The sequence below is a fragment of the Cornus florida genome, unplaced genomic scaffold, assembly GCF_030987335.1.
Source record: "Cornus florida cultivar Cherokee Brave unplaced genomic scaffold, ASM3098733v1 CherokeeBrave_3.0.0_Hap2_Chr04, whole genome shotgun sequence".
Classification (NCBI taxonomy): Eukaryota; Viridiplantae; Streptophyta; class Magnoliopsida; order Cornales; family Cornaceae; genus Cornus; species Cornus florida.
This window is the reverse complement of record NW_026775574.1, coordinates 40,435,078-40,455,107: the sequence shown is the minus strand read 5'-3', so window position 1 is coordinate 40,455,107 and position 20,030 is coordinate 40,435,078. Positions and strand designations below refer to the sequence as shown.

Genomic DNA, 20,030 nt, shown 5'->3' with positions numbered 1-20,030 from the left:
AGATGTACAAAAGATAGTGAATGTGCAATGTAGCCAAGTTTTATATTTATAAATGCCACTACTACCATTAACTAAAAATATAGCAACGGTGAGTAGGGATCGTCCCAAGGGATTGAAGGGTTACTAGTAATGGAACAATGCTTAGGGTTAGTAGGTCGAGTGATCAAAGGTAAGTTGTTTGGTTGATTAGACTACAATTAAGATTAAACAAGCTTATTATAAAATAAGTAATTAAAGGATAGAGAAAACAAGAGAGAGAGATCTTAGGACTTAGAGATCACCACTAAGCATCACCTTTCTATACACTCAATACGCAATTAATGAGGGGGAAAACATATGTTGCAACAATAGTGAGTGTGTGTGGTTGTTTTTACAAGCATGGATGATAAATTAGGTATATATTGTCTAAACAACACAATGAATAGCACAATACATCAAACTAAGTCATTAATCCTTCTTTAAGCTCACAATCTAAACACATCACATAATTAGAGAAATATACTACTTGCATTCATAAGTATGGAACATCAAACAATAAGTATGGATTGTCCTCCCATTTAACAACTAAGGTAACTACACTACATCTAAGCTAATGACATGGAAATTTAAACTAATTAGACTAAGTGAGAGGCACAATCCATCAAGAAATGAGTATGAACCATCAAATAAACTACAAGAGCATTCTATTAAGCACTATGTCTTGACAATCTCTAGATCTATAGCATCAACACACATAGACATGCATCAATAACACAAGAGATAGAGATAAACACATGAACATCTATCTTATCATACATAGATATATGGATAGAATGAAATGATCAATTGAAAATATTAAACCACACAAATCATTGAATAAACAAGATCTATGTATATAAATATGTCAAAACATGTATTACAACAGAAATCCTCTTAAAAATACATAAATCAAGGTAAAGAAAGCATGCTTAGGGCTAACTCTAGCCCCAAGAAGATATCTAGCCACTCATGAATGGTGTCCTCTAACCCTCAAGGGTTATCTCCATGGTAGAAGTGCTCTTCTTCTTGAGGAAGATGGAAAGCCTCTCAAGAATGTCTCTAGCCTCCTCTTCTCTTTTCTTCCTCTCTAAGAATTGTATCTAAGAATATCAAAAAATATCTCTCTAAACATATGTGAAAAAGGGCTTATATTCCTTATATAGGTAGTTCAAATGTCACACCCAATGGTCTAGGCTCGTACACAAGGGCTCCTCCAATGATTGCACAATGAGACAACTTTTAATGAGCTGGAGATATATTTTTTTTCATATTTGAGAGGGTTCGACCGATCGAACCTGTGCTGTGATCGATCGAACGTGGCTGAGATTTATCAAACTTTGGCTGGATCGATCCTCCAATGGCGGCGCCTTTTTGGATAAGGACAGATCTGAGATATTTTGGGGAATGAGACAAAAGTGGTAGGTAGGGTGGTACAACAGAATAAGATAGAATCTTTTCGATCGATTTGAAAATTGTTGGATCGATCGAACTTTATGAGATCTTTGGATAAGGACAAAAGAGCTTGGATCCATCTTGGAGAGTCTAGAATCGATGAACTTTCGATCGATCGAAGAATCCTTGTGATCGATCGAAACTGCTGAATTTTCACACTTTGCTTCGATTTGCTTCTACTTTGCTCATTTCTTCCATCCAGCTTGAGTTAGCTTCTTTTAAGCTCTTATTTGGCTGAATTAGCTTATTTTGGGGATAAGCACCTAAAAAGGTCAATAACACGAAATTAGTCTAAAATGGAAAGTAAGATAGATAAAGGTCCTAAAACAGCTAAGCTTAAGGGGTTTAAATGCGCATTTTTCAATGCTCATCAAAAGTCCTGAAGAACTACTTGGCCAGTTGGGTGTGGAAATGCACCATTTGTTTAATCGGATTGATTTCTGGTAAGGCATCTCATTGCATCATAGAGTCGCATGTGTGAGTTGCATCATAATGGAGTCTATATGTAAGTTATATTATAATTCATAGAGTGGTGTAGACTTTGTTATTCTTCTAGTTTTGTGGTAGTTGTTCTTCCAATATTTTCGTATTGTTTGATTCTGCATTTCGTTTCAAGTTGACATTACTTGAATTATAACTTGTTGACATTGGAAACACCATTATTATTTAAGATCTTTTCCTACCATGGATTGTGTTTAAATTGTTACAAATGTAGCTTTAGGATGATCCCTTAGCTCCACATTGAACTTAGATGTTAGGGAGCATGATCCACGTGTATCCGTTTATATTACACTGACAAAACCGTTAAAACTTTAGGTTATAAGCATGTGCATCATCCTACTGAGTAACTCGTTACTCAACCTAGTTGATATTAGTCTTTTTTAGGTAAAGAGACACTCTTTTCGGATGCTCACCTTTCCTAGCTTGACTTGGGCTCATTTGGTTATTTTTGTATAACTTTGACATGCAAGTGTTAGCATGATTTGTCTACCTTTTGATGTTGTAATTGTATAACTTGTTTAGAGGTATGGTTTGCTTCCTTTTAAGCATGTAATATAAAACCTAAGTACCTTATTTTGATTATACTTTAACATGTATGTAATAAGGCCAAGGGCTAATCTCTTTTGATGTATTGAAAGTATGTAAGATTTCAGCATGTTTTAAATTCCTTGACGTAGTTTTTCTTGGGGGAATTTTGGGCATTCCATATTGCATTTTAATTTTGGTTCAGACCATATTTGATTATAAGACTCATTTTTAAGAAGGGTTTCTTCACCAACTTTTTCCAAAAAAATCCCGTTTTAGCCCTGAAAATCAAGCGTTTTCAGAATATAACTGTTCACAACCAAATGCCTTATCTTCTTGACATACCATGCACTCGGGGGCATTTTGGTCATTTTACATTACTTTTTATTTTTGGTTTGGACCATGGTTGATTAGAAAACTCATTTTTAGGGGGGGTTTCTTCATAAAATGTTTCCAAAAAGTCCCGTTTTAGCCCTGAAAATCGCGTTTTTTTTGACAAAAATACAGTCGCAGCAAATCTACTATTCACTGCGCACATTTTTGGTAAATTTTTTAAAAACTTCGGAAATTCATATCTTTTTCGTTCTAACTCCAAATTAAGTAATTTTTGAGTCAAAGCTTATTAATTTTTTGTTTTCTATCCAATGGCAGTATACACTTTTTATTTTAAAAGACCATTTTACCCCTATACGCACATTTTGTCCATTTTAAACTTTAGCTTCTGCGTTATTTTCTTTTAAGTTCCGAGACTTCTCAGGAAGTCACTGTGGCATCTTAGAGGTGGTATTCATCTCTAACGACCCCTTCCCTTTTCTTGCTTCCGCATTTGGGGTTCATTATCGGATCAGTTTCGAGTTACTCGCTGACGCACCAAGTTCTTTGAAATTCGGGTCGTCACAAAACCAATCCTGCAAAGCCGATGAACGTGAAAACTCAACATGTCAAGAACCCTGACATTGTTCCAAAGGAGGTTCCGCCACCAGATTTACCTCATTCCATCTCTGATGCTCACTCTAGTGTCGGTTCACCCCTAGAGTCACCACATTAGACTTCGGAGCAAACAATCACTTCAAGGAACGTTGACTCTCAAATCATATCATACTCAGATGTGGCCGCTACTATAATGACTGGAGCTGCCACAGTGGATGAACAACTAGCAATTATAACACGCGCAATTGACAACCTCACAAAGACTGTTGAAGAAAATGACTTGCAAATCGCTATACTGATGAACAAGCTAGAAGTTCAGACCTTCGGTGAATCACCACTACCGTCTAGGAATCCTACATCTTCCACAACAGTGCCATCTGGGAATCCTACATCTTCCACAGCAGTGCCATTTGGGAATCCTATAACTTCCACACCACCACTGTTTGGGAATCCTATATCTTCCGTAGTAGTGTTATCTGAGAATCCTAATTCTGCGGCGCAAGGTACTCGCATGGAAGACCCTAGACAGACGCCCGTGACAAAACAAGCGGCTAGTCAAACCAATCATGCTTCTTCAATCTCTTTATTATCTATCGAACAATTACAAGATATGATAATGAATACAATTCGAGCCCAATACAAAGGCGTCTCATAGAGCACTCTCATGTACTCAAAGCCCTATACAAAGAAAATCGACAGTATGAGGATGCATGTAGGATACCAACCTCCGAAGATTCAGCAATTTGACGAAAAAGGCAACCCCAAGCAACACATCGCCCATTTTGTCAAAACTTGCAACAACGCCAGAACTGATAGGGACTTACTAGTTAAACAGTTTATCCACTCCCTTAAAGGAAACGCGTTCGAGTGGTACACCGACCTAAAGTCAGAATCAATTGATAGTTGGGACCAAATGGAACGAGAATTCTTGAATAGGCTCTATAACACTCGTCGTACTGTTAGTATGATAGAATTGACTAATACGAAACAATGGAAGGATAAGCCTGTAATCGACTACATTAATCGGTGGCGAGCACTTATTCTTGACTGCAAGGACCGATTGTCAGAAATCTTTGCTGTGGAGATGTGTATTGAGGGAATGCATTAGGGCCTTCTTTACATTCTCCAAGGCATAAAACCTCGCACATTTGAAGAATTGGCTACACATGCCCATGACATGGAGATTGGTATAAAATCCCATGACAACAAAGATTTGGTGGCCATAGAACCACACAAGGACAAAAAGGACTTGAAGAAGGACGACAAGCCTCAAAGAACATTGCTAAAGAGTCCATGGCTATCTCAACTACCCCAATCAATATCTCTGTTAAAGATAACAAGAAGGTTAATAAAAAGCCTCGCCAGTTCCAAGAGAAAGAAAGACAGCGTCCTACGCTAAAGAAATTAGAGATGAAGGAATACCCATTCCCCAATTTTGATGTCCCTGGCATATTGGAATGCTTACTCGAAAGTAAATTTATAGAAATCCCGAAATGCAAACACCCTCAAGAGATGGGACATATTAACGACCCAAAATACTACAAATATCATCGTATTGTCAGTCATCCAACTGATAAGTGTTTTATCTTCAAGGAGGTGGTGATGAATCTGGCAAAACAAGGAAAAATCTTGTTATATATAGACAAAGTTGTAACTTCAAATCATATTACTACTACCTTGACAACTTCGGTCATAGGGAGTATGAGTTCTCAACCTTCAAATTCTAAGGTATATTGCAGAACCATCCAGTTTGGCTCATTCGAACCAATCCCTATCTATCTTGGCCAAGGAAGTGTACTTGATGTTTCAACATTTGGAAGAGTCTTTCCTCAAGATGATGAAGAATGAAGAACTCTGGTGACAAGAAAGAAACCACAGAAGCAACGAGCTGACATTTTTCAGACTAGTTATTCTGACATGGGGCAAAGGAAGAAGAAACCTCAATTTCGCCATAGGCAGTCTGACCATAATAGAAAATGAGTCAAGAAGACACAATCAACAAAACACGCCTCTATGAGCAAAAAGACCCAGAAGCCCATTACTTTACAAGAGTTCTTTCCCAAAGGATATCTAGATGACGAAGTCGTGATAACTTACATGGTTTTAACTGGGAAAATGAGCCCTGATGAGGAGAATAGCGAGGATCAAGATGAAGCCCAACCTGGTGAGAACTATACAAAGGATGCAACCATTATTGAAAAGTCCGATGATGAGGATGTAGTAGGAGGTATGCTTGATTCATGTTGTGTACCAATTGTTTTCACTGACGAGGATCTTTAGTTGGGTTCAAAGAGGCATAATTGTCCTCTCTTCATTTCCGGTTACATAAGAGAACAAAAAGTTACTCGAATTCTTGTTGATGGTGGATCAGCAATGAATCTTATGCCAAAATTTATGATGAAAAATCTCGGCATCATAGTCGACGAGTTAGCTCGTAGCCATCTTATTATTCAAGGTTTTAACCAAGGAGGACAGAGAGCTATTGGCATGATTCGAGCGAAACTAACTATTAGCGGGCTCCAAGCTGAAACCTTATTCCATGTTATTGATGCAAAGACATCCTACAACTTATTGTTGGGAAGACCTTGGATACATGGTAATAACGCCATTCCATTAACTCTTCATCAGTGCTTTAAATTCTACAAGAATGGCATACAAACTGTTGTGGCGAACCATAAACCATTTACACAAACAGAATCTTATTTTGCAGATGCCAAGTTCTATATCGATCTCTATACACCTTCGGAAGTGCCCATCCCAAGCCATCCGTCTACACAAGAGGTTCAATCTACAAAAACAAAAGAAGCATTGGGTGACCCATTAGATGTTTCAGGTAGCTAAAACGCAAGAGGTCTCGATAAAAGCACATCGGACGAAACCTATTTTAAAGTATGTTCCAAAATCTCAATGACAAGAAGGGCAGTCACCTATCATCAAGATACTTGAAATCGAGGAATTTAAATTGAAGATGTCACAAACCAATGAAAAAAAAAAAAAAAAGATATGCAAAAACTACAAGGAGAGTTAACCCTTCCTCTCACTAAGATTCAAAAGTCTTCGTCTTCCAAGCCTCCATTGAAAGGATTCGTGCAACCTTCTTAATCTCTAATCAAACATGGATCACTTCCAAAACAAAAAAAGAAATAAAAAAAACTAATGAAGGATTCGATCCTAAAACATACAAACTCTTGATCGGGGTATGATTTTACAAATCCTACAAGCCTTGGAAATTTAATTCTGAGGTCACTGGTGAGAAGGTGCATGGTGTAATACCCTTAATTTTAAAAAGATAGTTTCAGTATTATTTTAAATATTTTAGTTGCATTTTATTTATTTATTTGATTGTGTGGTTATTTGATTACGTGTTTAATTGAATTGTTTAATTAATATTTTATTTCTTTATTTGATTATGTGTTATTTGACTTAACTGATTATGTGCTTGAATGTCATTTGAATTAGTAGGTTTAATTAATGTGTTGTTTATTTGGAATTAATTGAAGATTAAGTAATTAAATGTTTTTTTTTTATTTTTTATTTTTTATTTTTTTTTTATTTTTATGGTTAGTAGTAATGGACCAACCAATTAGGTTCCATGGACTACTTGGATAAGGGGTTTGATGGGTACGGATAATTGCCCATGGATAGTTGTGTATATATATATAAATAAATAAATAAATAAATATATATATATATATATATATATATAATAGGAAAGTAATTTATTAATTAATGTTATGGTAACATTAGTATTAATAAATAATCTGATGTATGTATATTTATATATTTATATAATGAAAATATACATAGATTATACGTAACATATTTTAGTTACCTTTTTAATATTTTAATTTTAATAGTTTCTTTATTAAGTTGACTTGGATTGGGAAAAGGAGTAGGGTTATTATTTAGCCTATAAATATATAACTATATGGTTGAAAAAGGGGACTAGAAATATATCATGTAATATATTTTAGAGAGAAAGAAAGAGAAAAAAGGAATAAGAAGGAAGAGAAAGAGGAAGAAGGAGGCTAGGGTTTTTTTTTTAAATCCCTAAAGGCAAGTTCTTGTTCTACACTTCTCCTTTGATCTGTGAATTATATATCTCTAGTATAATTTTAGGATTGTTTAAAGAACAATTAAAACTAGAATTTATAATTTAATTGATCTAAAACATACGTTTTATGAGTTTTGTTCATAGTCGTTCTTGTTGTATGAATTGATAAATTCCTGGATTTGATCTGGTTTCTTTATGAATTTTTACATATTTTAAATGATGTAATTTCATATCTGTGTATTAATGGAACTTAGAAATATGCCTTAGAATCCTTAAATAATGAAGAACGATTTACAGTAGGATTTCTAGGTTGAATCGCGTAACAGTACTCGATCCATTATTACAGTGCTCAAGCCTTAGAAGCAAAGCTCGAGCCATAGGTGAAAAGCTCGAGCCTTGGATGCAAAGCTCCAGCTATTGGTGTAAAGCTCGAGCAATGGATAGGAAGCTTGAGCAATTAAGATAAAAGCTCGAGCCTTACCTGGGAGATTTTTGTAAACAATATTAAATTGATATTAATTGATTTTGAAGGATCCTGAACATTAAAGAGGGACTAGGTATGAGTTTAAATAAATTCTAAATAGACTTAATTATAACAATGTATGCTATTTGAATTCTTTAAAGAATGAATGGATTTAATCTTTTTAATTTGTTCTAACAATTAAAATTAAATGATTGGCATGAATTGTATTTAGAGAATGTTTACTTGATTATATAGTAAAATATCAGCATATTTAAGATTCAGTTTGTGTAGAATATATGATGTAGGAAGCTTAAATAAAGTATAAATCATTCCTATTTTTGATAGTATGATATTCTGTTATTATGTTTATTTCTGGATTATTTAATGTACTTCTTTAATTGTTACAGCAACTATTGAATTGTGTGGATGTAATGCACCAGTATGGAATGATGGCATTCTAGGGACGAATTAACTTATCAGTTAAGTCCTACCTATTTTTATATGAGTGAACGGATTAACTAAAATGTTAAGTCCTACTTATATTCGTGTCAGGTCAACTGAACAAGTTGGATGATACATCGTGGTTTATTTTATATTGGATAGGATATATGTTATTTATATGTGTGTGTGTGTGTGTATGTGCCATGATATGAGTTTGAGTCTCAAGATCAGTGGTTAGGGTACGTATATTGCCAGGGATGTGTAGTTAGATATGGTATAGTTGTGTGCCCTAGTAGGTCTAGGTACTCATACCCATTATATGTGCGTTTTGCATGTTGCCTACTATTCAGGTTGAGGCAACCCTATAGTCTAGTGAGGTTCCTTTAGTGTGTATATGTATTTACGGACTATGTCGTATTGCATGGGTTAGCCATAGATACGTAGTTTCTCTGGTCTCTGTTTGGGTTGTCATAGAAAAAACTTGTTCGTAGGCCTGACCCACTATTATTTTTCAGGTGTTCGTTAGTTTCCGACATAGAACTTGTTCGTGCTGAGCAGAAACAATCCACATTATTCTTCCGATTCTAAGTAGGATTCTCTTTATGTTTTAGTTTCGGATTATTTCTTTTTAGTTATTTCTGTTGGAATTTTATTAGGAGTCCGCTAGATGGATTCTCGAGTTGTAATGTTATCAGAGATTTTGGATATTTCATTTGGAGGATTAATAATTTTTATTTAAGGATTTATTACTTAGATTCTTTTCACTTATTTATTTATTCTTAATTCATTTTGTATTTTGTATTCGATTAAATACTTTAATTATTTGATATCCCTCAGATCTGTGCTTAGATTTGATCAATCGTGGCTCTAGAATTGAGGGGTATCACACATAGCCTCAATGAGACACAGAAGAAGTTGAAGGAATAAGGGCATAGGATCATTCCACCCAAGTCCGGTCTCAATTTCGCAGCATTTGAGCCACTTCGAATTAAAATCACAAAAAATGATAAGAAGCCAAACACTTTATACATTGGGTTTGAAGAGGTTAAGGATGAACAAGACCAACATAATATGTATCAAAAATTGGTCTTCGACCGTACAGGAACTCCATTTGCTCGAACATCTGTATTCAACAGGTTGTCGAGCCAAAAATCAAATGTCTCAAGTTCTCATGTTAGCAGTTTACCTCATATCTCTATTTTTAACAGAATGAGCTTTCATGACCTAGGAAGAAAATCTCCACAACCTTAATCTCGAAAGTCAGTATTTTCTTGAATTAGTACTATCAATGATGTACCGCTAAAAAACAGCAATAGTGGAAAGTTAGAGAAAGCTAACATGGCGTGGTGAACAATAGTGAAGTTTGTTAGTGCCCTCGCGAATGAAACGTAAGACAGAGATAGATGTCACTAATGATTTTAAATCAACTGGTATATCATAAGGTTAATTTCATCATTCAATCACAAAATATGAGTAATGTAATCAAATTTCATAGTGTTGGGAGTTTTCTAAAATAGGTTGAGAGTATATGATCAAAAAATGATAATAGTTGGGGTTTTGTGAAATTTATTCTTTTCAAAAAACTGAAACCTTACCCATCAAGGCCTTAGTTAGAAACAAGAAATGAAATTTCCATGAAAGTTCCAAAAAGACGCCAATCAATTATTAATTTATTATGTCCTTTATCCTTAGGCAGTATCGCATTACAAATATTCAACCCCTTTTTCTTTCTTTCTTTCTTTTTTTCTTTTTTTTTTAAAGGAAAGAAGAAGAATATGTAAAGATACCCTGTTGACTCCCAACTCCCAGAATTGTCCGATATGTAGCAGCACAATCCTCCTATTCTAAGAAATGGAATAAACAAAGGATAACACATATTAACAAGAAATCATATATTTGAAGTTACAGAAAATGTACTTTACAACCCAATGCATAAGAAAGGTAACTAGAAATGAAATAAACGAAAGCGATACCTCTTCTAATCCCTATTTCACAAGTAAAGTCCCTAAAGATTAGAATCCAAAAACACCCTAACACCACCGCAACATGACAAAAACCATAAATATTTAACGTTATATAAATCAACGAGTTTGACAACTCACAACCATTTCAATATTACATGACCTGTCTGCTTCTTCGTGTACTGTTAGATAAGCGGACAACCTAATAAACATCCAACTCTTTCTGGGTATTTTCACTTTTTAACCGAACTACTTGAATTTACACTTGAACAAAACACACACAAACACAGAGATGGAGGGAAAGAAGAAGGTGGTGTTGAGGGTATTGGTGGTATGGCTGTTTTTGGGTCTCTGTATGCGATCCTCAGCTTCCGACAATCAGAAGCAAAGATGGTGGAAATCAATATTCTCAGGATCCACATCATCGACGGTCAATCCTGTTGCCTCCTCCTCTGTTGTATACCCAATTTATGGCAATGTCTATCCGATTGGGTATGTCATCTATCTGCTTATCTACAAATTCTACATATATATGCTTGTATGTGCGTGTGTGTGTAATTATTGGTGAGGAAGAGTTGATTATGTGCCTTCCTGGTTGGGTTTCTGTAATTCTTGAATATGTTATTAAAATTCCAGTTTCTGTGTGTTTGAGCCTCAAATTCGTGAATTAATAATAGGGAATTTGGTCATATTGATTAATTGATTAGGAATATGTTTGTGTATGATGAAGAATTTGGGAATTTGGAATGTTAAATCTGTATATGACTTGTGGGGGGATTTTTAATCTCTGCATTCTCTTGGCTATGTTCGGTTGCATGGAATTGGAGCCTTAGAATTAGAATTGGTGGAATTAGAGAAAATTTTAGTTCAATTTTATGTAATTTTGAACTAAAATTTTCTTTAATTTCACCAATTCCAATTTCAAGGTTCCAATTTCATAACATATGGTATTTGTACAATAATTAACTTACATTTTATTGAGTAATTATCTTCTACAGATTTTATTATGTTCAAGTCAACATTGGACAGCCACCAAAGCCCTACTTTCTTGATATGGACACAGGCAGTGACCTAACATGGCTTCAATGCGACGCTCCCTGTGTTCGTTGCACTAAGGTATAAAATTATTGTGACATATTTTTTTTTTTTCCTAGTTGGGAAACTCACACACACTGGCTCCACTGAGGTTCGAACCCCTAACCTCCCTTTAGAAAGTAGGAGTCTTGTACCGCTCTACCACAGGAATGTTGGTAACATATTATAGAACTTATTTTAGAAAAAAAATAAAAAATAAAAAATCAAAGTGTATGTCATTCATGACCCTTTTTTTAGGGAATATATATATAATAAAACAGCAAATTTCTCTTCAACAATACAAGCACATTTGTGTGTCTTAAGTTAATTTGTCTGTGTGAAAAACATTGAGATTGTTTAAAGTTAATCATGACATTTATCTTTTGCTTTCTAGGGGCCTCACCCGCTTTATCGACCCAACAATAACCTAGTGGCCTGTAGAGACCCCTTATGTGCCGCTTTACACTCCGGTGACTACACTTGCGATGACCAAGAGCAATGTGACTACAGGGTTGAGTATGCCGATGGTGGTTCATCCCTTGGTGTCCTTGTCAAGGATGTCTTACTTGTCAATCTCACTAATGGAGCACGTCTTAGTCCTCGTTTGGCTTTCGGGTTGGTAAACTTACTTGCTTAATTTCATTAACTGAATGTTTTCAAGTTGACCGTTTTGCATTCCGTTCTTTTGAAATCATGGTGTTCATAGAACCAGTCCCAAGAAACAATGCCTTCAAATTAGGCTGGTACACTATGCTCTTATTCTAAATATATTGATACTTTTGAAATCATATCAGAGTTTGATGTGTAGCAAGTTTTGCTTCTAGTTGTCACTACTCATAAGATGATTACTGTATACATGCCTCTGTGAATCTATTAGATATGCTGTCATTCCTACAAAAGGTAATTAAATACATAGAAAAATAAAGAAAAATAAAATAAATGGATGAGGGCCAGATTCCATAGCAATTTTCAACTCACCTGAAAGAACACAATAGCTACCGGCATTATCTTCAAATTAACTCAATAGTGGCAAAGCTTGAAGCCATCCAAACTTGAATGCGGTATAAAAACATGTACAGAACAGGGATTCCAATCCCTTGCAAAAAAAAAATAACTGATGGTTTCTCTTCAATTTTGCTTGCCAAGAATGTTTTAAGGATGATTCCTAGTGTACCAGCCTTTTTTTTTTTTTTTTTGGTTCCTTTTCTTTTTTTGAAGTGTTTGGAACTACTGAGTTTACCAGATGATGACAGTGAAACAGATTAAATTAAATAAATTATATACCTCAAATAAATGGTTATATTATACTGAAGTACTAGGTGTTAACTAATGCTTCATACATATGCATCAATTGCATTGGTTTTTTCTGCAGTGGTTAACTGCTAGGATACACTTGATATTGGGTTATGATCGTGATAAAAGAGGCTTATTTAAAGTTTGAAAGAATTGCTTCTAGAGCTTTTAATTTTCTCTTTATTTATAAGTAATTGAGAAATAAAACAATAAGAATTTATGTTTATTGAAGTTATTTGAAGTCCGAAGAAATCCCTTTATTACAGTTTGGTTTTATTTCTGTTGTCTTCAGTTGTGGATATGATCAAGAATATGTTGCATCTTGTCATCCCTTAGATGGGGTACTCGGCCTTGGCAAGGGAAAGTCCACCATTGTATCGCAGCTTCATAGTCAGGGCCTGACACGAAATGTGGTTGGCCACTGTTTAAGTGGGCGAGGAGGGGGATTTCTCTTCTTTGGAGACAGCATTTATGATTCCTCACGCATAGTTTGGACATCAATGTCACGTGATCACCCGTAATATCAATACTCTTTTCTTTATTTTGTTAGTCAATTACAATAGAATCTAAAATTTCCATTTCATAGAGCAATCCCTCAAATGATGATTTATGTCAGCAGGCACTACTCGCCCGGGGTTGGGGAACTGATCTTTGGTGGAGAAGCTACTGGAGCTAAGAATCTTAACGTGGTTTTTGATAGCGGAAGTTCTTATACTTACCTCAATTCTCAGGCTTATCAAGCTCTAATTTCTTTGGTTAGTATGAAATATTTTTGACAGAAGTTGACGACTTCCTATAGTCTTGATCACACACATACCTAGCATTTCCACTGCACAACTATTTGCATGACTTCTGATCCGGTTTTGGATACAGTCTTGGTATTCACTAAGACTATTGCCTTTCTTAACTCTTGGCACACTTGTTGCAGCCATTGTTTCTTGAACTTTTTCAAGGAACTTCTCCGATCAATTCTCTAGTTAGCAATGGTTGGCAGCATCAAATATTTCTCAAATACTCAACTACTAATACCTCTCTAATAATCTGACATATGCTTTTAGGTGAGCAAAGAGTTAGAAGGAAAACCCTTAATGGTAGCACGGGATGACAAGACGCTACAACTCTGCTGGAAAGGCAAAAAGCCTTTCAAAAATCTACACGAAGTGAGGAAATACTTCAAGCCTTTAGCAGTGAGCTTTGCCAATGGTTGGAAATCTAAATCTGTTTTCGAAATTCCTCCTGAAGCTTATCTCATAATCTCAGTAAGCAATCACCTAGCATAAACTTGTATTATCGTTTGTACTGGTTCAATCCTTTTTAATGACTATACTATATAAGTTGTAAACTAACAAATTCTCTCCTTTCAGCGAAAGGGAAATGTTTGCTTGGGAATTCTAAATGGTACTGAATTAGGGATGATTTTCAACACAATAGGAGGTAAGAGATTTTACATAAACCAATGATAACCGGAAATTAAACTTTTTATGGCTCCTATAGCCTAAGTGTCTCCTTCATGATCTTTTCTCTCTTCTGTTGCTGTTTCTACAGATATATCAATGCAAGACAAATTGGTGATTTATGACAATGAGAAGCAGGTGATAGGATGGGCCACAGCCAACTGCAATCGGATTCCGAAGTCCGACACCGACACCGACATTATGTGATTTTGATTAAATTATTATTTCATTCTTATGTATCAATCATGTATGTCATTGCAGAAAATGCATTTCGTTGTATATATAATGTATGTACTATATTTTATTTTATTTTTTAGATTAATAAATCGTTTACATTCTGTATAGGGGTATACCCTGAATGACTGTCAAAGAAACAATGTAGAATGCAGATGTTATACAAGAATCAATAAATGTTGCCCTTCATCTTTTGCTCTATGTTATTTCACTCTAAGAACTTGAAGAATATATGAAATGAAATTATGTGCAAGAACCGGATAATCACTCCCTTGACCTTGAGATCAATTGATGTGTGATGTTTGTATAACATCAATGATGCAAAATTTATGAAGGAAACAAATTTTCTTCCTAAAGGCGCACGTAATGGAAAATAATAAAAGCGTCGAATGATATGTCTGATGTTAATTTGAATACTTTCAGAGAATATTTTTATCCATCACTAATTAAGAATCTTTATTGAACGAAGGATGGCAATTGAAATAGCCAAAAAAAAAAAAAAAAAAAAACACACCAATGGCACAAATGTAGCGGTACTCTTGTGAGTGCCTTCTACTTAGCTAGCTTATAATTTTCATAGATCAAACTTATTTGTAATTAATGAATCTCTATTTCAAAGTAATGGTCAATCATTGGAATGCTATTATTACACTACTGTGATACACAAGAATGAAATTAAAATAAAAACCTTACAATGATAGAATCATTTCACTATTTAATTTTTTTTTGCCCTTTTTTCGCTATTTAATTGCATATAGTAAATGATGAGGGAATGGAATGATGACAATTCTCATTCTAGCGTATGGTTAGAACAAAAACTAAAAGGTTGTAAAAAAATTAGTTTGAGATTGATTTGTAGAGAGAAATATATAGGATGTGAGAGACATGTTGGCGAGAGAGAAAACTGGTTATTTACAGCGACAAAGAGAGAAATAGAGGCCAAACATGGTACAACTGTGTAAAATATATAGAAGTGTGTGAGGGGGTATTATGGTTATTTAAAAAAGGGTATTTTGGATTTCTAAGGAAATTTTTCATCAAAATTGATCATAGGGGGGAATTTGCTCCAAATGTTTATACACGGAGTTCTAAGCATTTTTTTTCTATTAGGGTGTTTCTTGCACATTTTATATATAACAAGGTTTTTTTGCTTAAACCAAAATAGAATGACACATAATGGATCTCATAAAAAAAATAATAATAAATAAAAAGGGTCTGAGTTAGAGTGGGCCAGATTTTGGTTGCAAAAGCCCAACATGCCCCTTGTATTTGTCCACCACATCAAACTACTTTTATTAGCAGCCCATATATCTCAAAGTCCAATTCACAGTCGCTTTTTCTGATAATATATACACATTTTTCATCAAAACGAGGATGTGAACACTTGAACGACAATTTATCAAATGTTGACTTTGACTTTTTGATTGATGTTGTAACGAAATAATTTAGTATAACATATATTTAAAAAATAATTAGATTTGCTACAACAAACCATTAAATACAAGAATGCCCTACTTCTAGTACAAATATATTAACATGGACAAACATCCCCATTAACCTAAAGACTAAAATGCCACCCGCACGTCCACAAGGTCAAAGATTTTCTGGGCCACCACCACCATGCTACGAATGTACTAACAATTGTTTTGAGCACCACCCACAAATTTGATTTGATCCAACGGCTAAAAGGGGTTCTGAGTATACATGAACATGTCCTGCATTGGTGAGAACTGTACTTGAGAGGCAAAAATGTCCTCATCTGGAAAAGAATTCATGTAACCAAATTGGAAATCAAGGGCCTTGTTAAAGTCATCATCCCATTTGGGGTCGCTTTGGACCTCCTTCTCCCACGTGAATTCCGGTGACAGCACGTGTTCCGAACCGCTCGAATCCGTGTGCAACCTCGGCATTGAGTCTGATGTCTCAAAATGTAGCATGTCATTGTTCAATTGGATAGGCGGTGGTTGTGGTTGTGGTTGTGGTTGTGATTGTGGCGGTGGTGGCAGCAACAACGATGTTGTCATTCCATTATAAGTGGTGGTCATAATTTCTGGCTTCCGTTCTTCTATTTCTGGAAAATTTGTTATTTTCCGATCAAATGTGTTGGGCTTCTCCAAGGACCCTTTCTTGTTGTAAATGCGACATAGCACCCAATCATCAAGCTGCAATGTCGTTAAAAAATTGTTAGATATTTTCACACATACATATAAATATATATAATAATAAGGATAAAATGGTCATTCAAGTGGTGAAAATATTAATTTACCATCCTAAATCATTTTATTTTTTATTTTAATTTTTTTTCACCAAATCATTTAATTTCAATTTATCAAAAAAGGAAAAGAAATAATTACCCTTAAATTGGTTCTCTTGCCAGCCGACCTATCCACGTTGGCTAGGCGGTATTCGTGCATTATCCAGTTGGTTTTGAGGCCTTTTGGGGCTTTTCCGGCGTAAAACACCAAGGCCTTCTTTATTCCGACCGCCTTAGGCCGCCCAATCGGCTTATCGGCTCCGGTTGCCTTCCAGTACCCGGTTCCTGCCGCCCGGTTCGGCCGTGAACCGTTCGGGTACTTCCGGTCTCTCGGAGAGAAAAAATACCATTCCTTTTCACCATACAGAGCCATACCTGTACAATTAAACCAAATCAAATTAATATCTATATAACCAAAAATCAAATTACCCACTCAAATTCAATTGACCCATTTCCATAACCTGAATAATGAAATTCAATTGACCCATTTCCCAAAAATTGAATAAAGATCGACCCATTTCTGAAAATTGAATAATTTTAAGAAAAATTCAGTGAAGATTACCTGGAAGTTGCCATGGATCGAACTTATATAGATCAATCTCTGCGATAATCGGAACAGAAATTGTCTGCGCTGCGCATTTCCGGCACAAGTAATGCATCACGAGCTCCTCGTCCGTCGGATGAAATCTGAAACCCGGGGGCAACGATAATTCTTGATTAACCGTCATTCACAATTACTTTCTCTCTCTACAAATCTTCCCCTGTGTTTTTGGGTACCAACTCTTCTCCTCTTTGCTATGGATTTGATTGCTTAAGGACGGCGCTTGAAACTTCGATATGAAGTATTGACTCTCTCTCTACATATATATAGTGGTATATATTTGTGGGAGTGATATATATCTAAATAAACACGTGTGATATCACACGGGTTGTATCTGGACACAGAGGGTTAATTGTGCGAGAGTGAGGAAGAACCTTCCTTAGTTCCTTGGATGACAAGGTTTTTGCTGACCGCAGCCACCTAAGGGCATAAGCCGACGGTCCAGTAAATATGGGACACGTGTAATTGTCTCTACGTAGGGAAGGTGATTCTGTCACTGCGTGCGTCAGTTAATTTGGATGTGTCCCAAGGTTGCCTCTTTGACCAAACGGGATGGGCTTTTAAAGTCATGGTCCACAGGTTAAACTCTCCTGCTACGCATTTATTCTGTGCTTGCAGTGAAACGATGTCGTTTTCGTTGTTCAGGCTACTTGGTTTCGCTGAATACGAAATCTGTGGGGTGGTTTAAATGGTGAGAGTAGGATTGTGAAATATAACTTGCCACAGTCGATTGCAACTTTTTTTTTCAACCTGGGTTTGAATTACACGTCAGCGTCTTTTGAGTCCACCATGCAGGTGACGTCATCATTCATGCTTATCTGTTATCGAAAGGAGAAATGCCCTTTCCTGAATCGGAAGAGGCGTCATAACTCGCACTGACGCCGACTTTGAATAGTTCAGACCCTTCTCCTGACCCTTCTCCTAAAAAGTTGTTGGCGAGTTTTCACCTTTTCTTTCCCGAGGCTAATAACTATTTATCAAACTAAATAAAATTAAGGGTGCTAAATAATCTCAAATAATTTTAGGTTAGATTTCTACAAAATAAACTAATCATTTAATTACAATTGAAATTTATTAATAGACAAACAAATTTCAATTGTTAAGAAAAAATTAATTGTGTTTCAATAGTTAAACAAAAAATGATAGATTCATGAAAAACTGAAAACTTGTATGAAAAAATGTTTTCAAAATTGGGTTAATAGTTTTATTGAAACATAACTTTTTTTAAGGCTTATTGTCTAAGTTTTTTTTTTTTTGGGTAAGGTAAAGTAAACTCACACACGGGACTCCATTGAGACTCGAACCCAGGTTCTCCCTTTGGGAAGCTGGGCCTACCTTGGTACTATGTGTGTGTGTGTGGTTATGAAAGCTTCAACTTCAAAACAAAATCAAAGAGGGTGAATAGGTTTAACTTTCTCTTTTATTTAATTCTTAAATTATTATAATTTTTAGCCCGATTAAAACAATCAAATACACAAACACAATAAATAAAGTGCAATAAAGTAAGGATAATACCAGGGAATTTTTTACATAAAAATTCAAAGAAAAAACCACGAAGACTTAGTCGTCTCTGGCTAAACTAATCCATTATCTTGAAACAGTACTGTTACATAAACTCTTTCCCATGCTCACACCCGCTATACTCGGTCAATAACTAGTTCCTAGATGCCTCGGGCTTACTTTTACGATTCCACGTCCAGTTGGTGCAACAAACTCCAAGCTTACTACTAAATCCTTATAGGAGGGTTGTTGGAATAACACGATTGTTCTATGAACACTTTGCCCCCTTCGTAGTGATTAAATCGTCTTCCTCGCAATTACAAAGTTGTAAGGAAATCAAAAAATTTGTTGCTTTGATCAACTAAGATGGAAAGCTCTATATGTCGCTGATCAGTAGAAGAACATTACCTTATATCACTCGTATATAAATGTGTACTCTCTATTACATCATAATTATCGGCCACCTTATAGTGGAAGGTTGTCGTAACTGATTCTAATGAAAAAGTGAATGTTTTCCATTGGAAGGGTGAACATTTCCAATGGAACAGTGATATGCAAATAAGGATGCAATCATGAAGTGACACGTGGCTTCATCAGAGGAAAGCATTTGGTACTGATAAGCGCTGAAAAGTGCGCATGTAAATTCCTTAAGCTTGAACGTTGTAGGACCTTAGTCTATCTTATTTTCCCGTTTTAGTCTAATTTCGTGTTATTTCCCTTTTCAGGCACTTATCCCCAAAACAAGTTAATTCAGCTGAATTAGAGTATAAAAGATGCAATCTCAAGCCCAGTGGAAGAAAGGAGCAAAGTAAAAGCAAATTGGTGAAAGGAAGCCTTCTTCGATCGATCAGAACAAGCTCCGATCGATCACACAGTGATTGTTCCAACCATGCCAAGATGGATCGAGCCTTTTATCCTTATCTTCAGAAAATTTCCCTTTTCAATCGATCCAACATTCCTTCGATTGATCGAACATCTTTTATCTTATCCTCACCTACCACTTTTGTCCTCTTCCCAAAAATATCTCAGACTTGTCTTTATTCCAAAATGGCGCCGCCATAGTTCGATCAATCGAAGAAACCTCGTGATCGATCGAATTGTCTCAAGTTGCATGAAAGTTGATTTCAAGCCAAATTAAATGTGTGCTTGTGGTGCAATCATTTGGAGGTCCTAGTGCACGAGGTCTGACCATTGGGTGTGACATTTGAGCTACCTATATAAGGATTTTGGCTATTTTGAGTAAAAGAGGTTGGTTAGTTAGGGAAAAGTTTGGCT

At 35.6% G+C, this 20,030-nt stretch overlaps 2 protein-coding genes across 2 annotated transcripts; one reads left to right on the top strand and one right to left on the bottom strand.

Moving 5' to 3' along the window:
- Positions 1–10,453: 10,453 nt before the first annotated feature.
- LOC132303190 (aspartic proteinase Asp1) lies at positions 10,454–14,601 on the top strand. The gene is made up of 8 exons (XM_059800351.1): positions 10,454–10,837; positions 11,344–11,461; positions 11,814–12,034; positions 13,005–13,229; positions 13,332–13,467; positions 13,771–13,971; positions 14,077–14,146; positions 14,258–14,601. The coding sequence occupies exons 1-8, from the start codon at positions 10,638–10,640 to the stop codon at positions 14,371–14,373; spliced, it is 1,287 nt and encodes a 428-aa protein (XP_059656334.1). The 5' UTR covers positions 10,454–10,637; the 3' UTR covers positions 14,374–14,601.
- A 1,229-nt stretch (positions 14,602–15,830) lies between these two features.
- On the bottom strand, positions 15,831–17,582 carry LOC132303189 (NAC domain-containing protein 2-like). Its single transcript, XM_059800350.1, has 3 exons — positions 17,217–17,582; positions 16,755–17,029; positions 15,831–16,562 (listed from the first exon to the last, which is right to left on the bottom strand). The coding sequence occupies exons 1-3, from the start codon at positions 17,380–17,382 to the stop codon at positions 16,083–16,085; spliced, it is 921 nt and encodes a 306-aa protein (XP_059656333.1). The 5' UTR covers positions 17,383–17,582; the 3' UTR covers positions 15,831–16,082.
- Between the last annotated feature and the right edge of the window lie 2,448 nt (positions 17,583–20,030).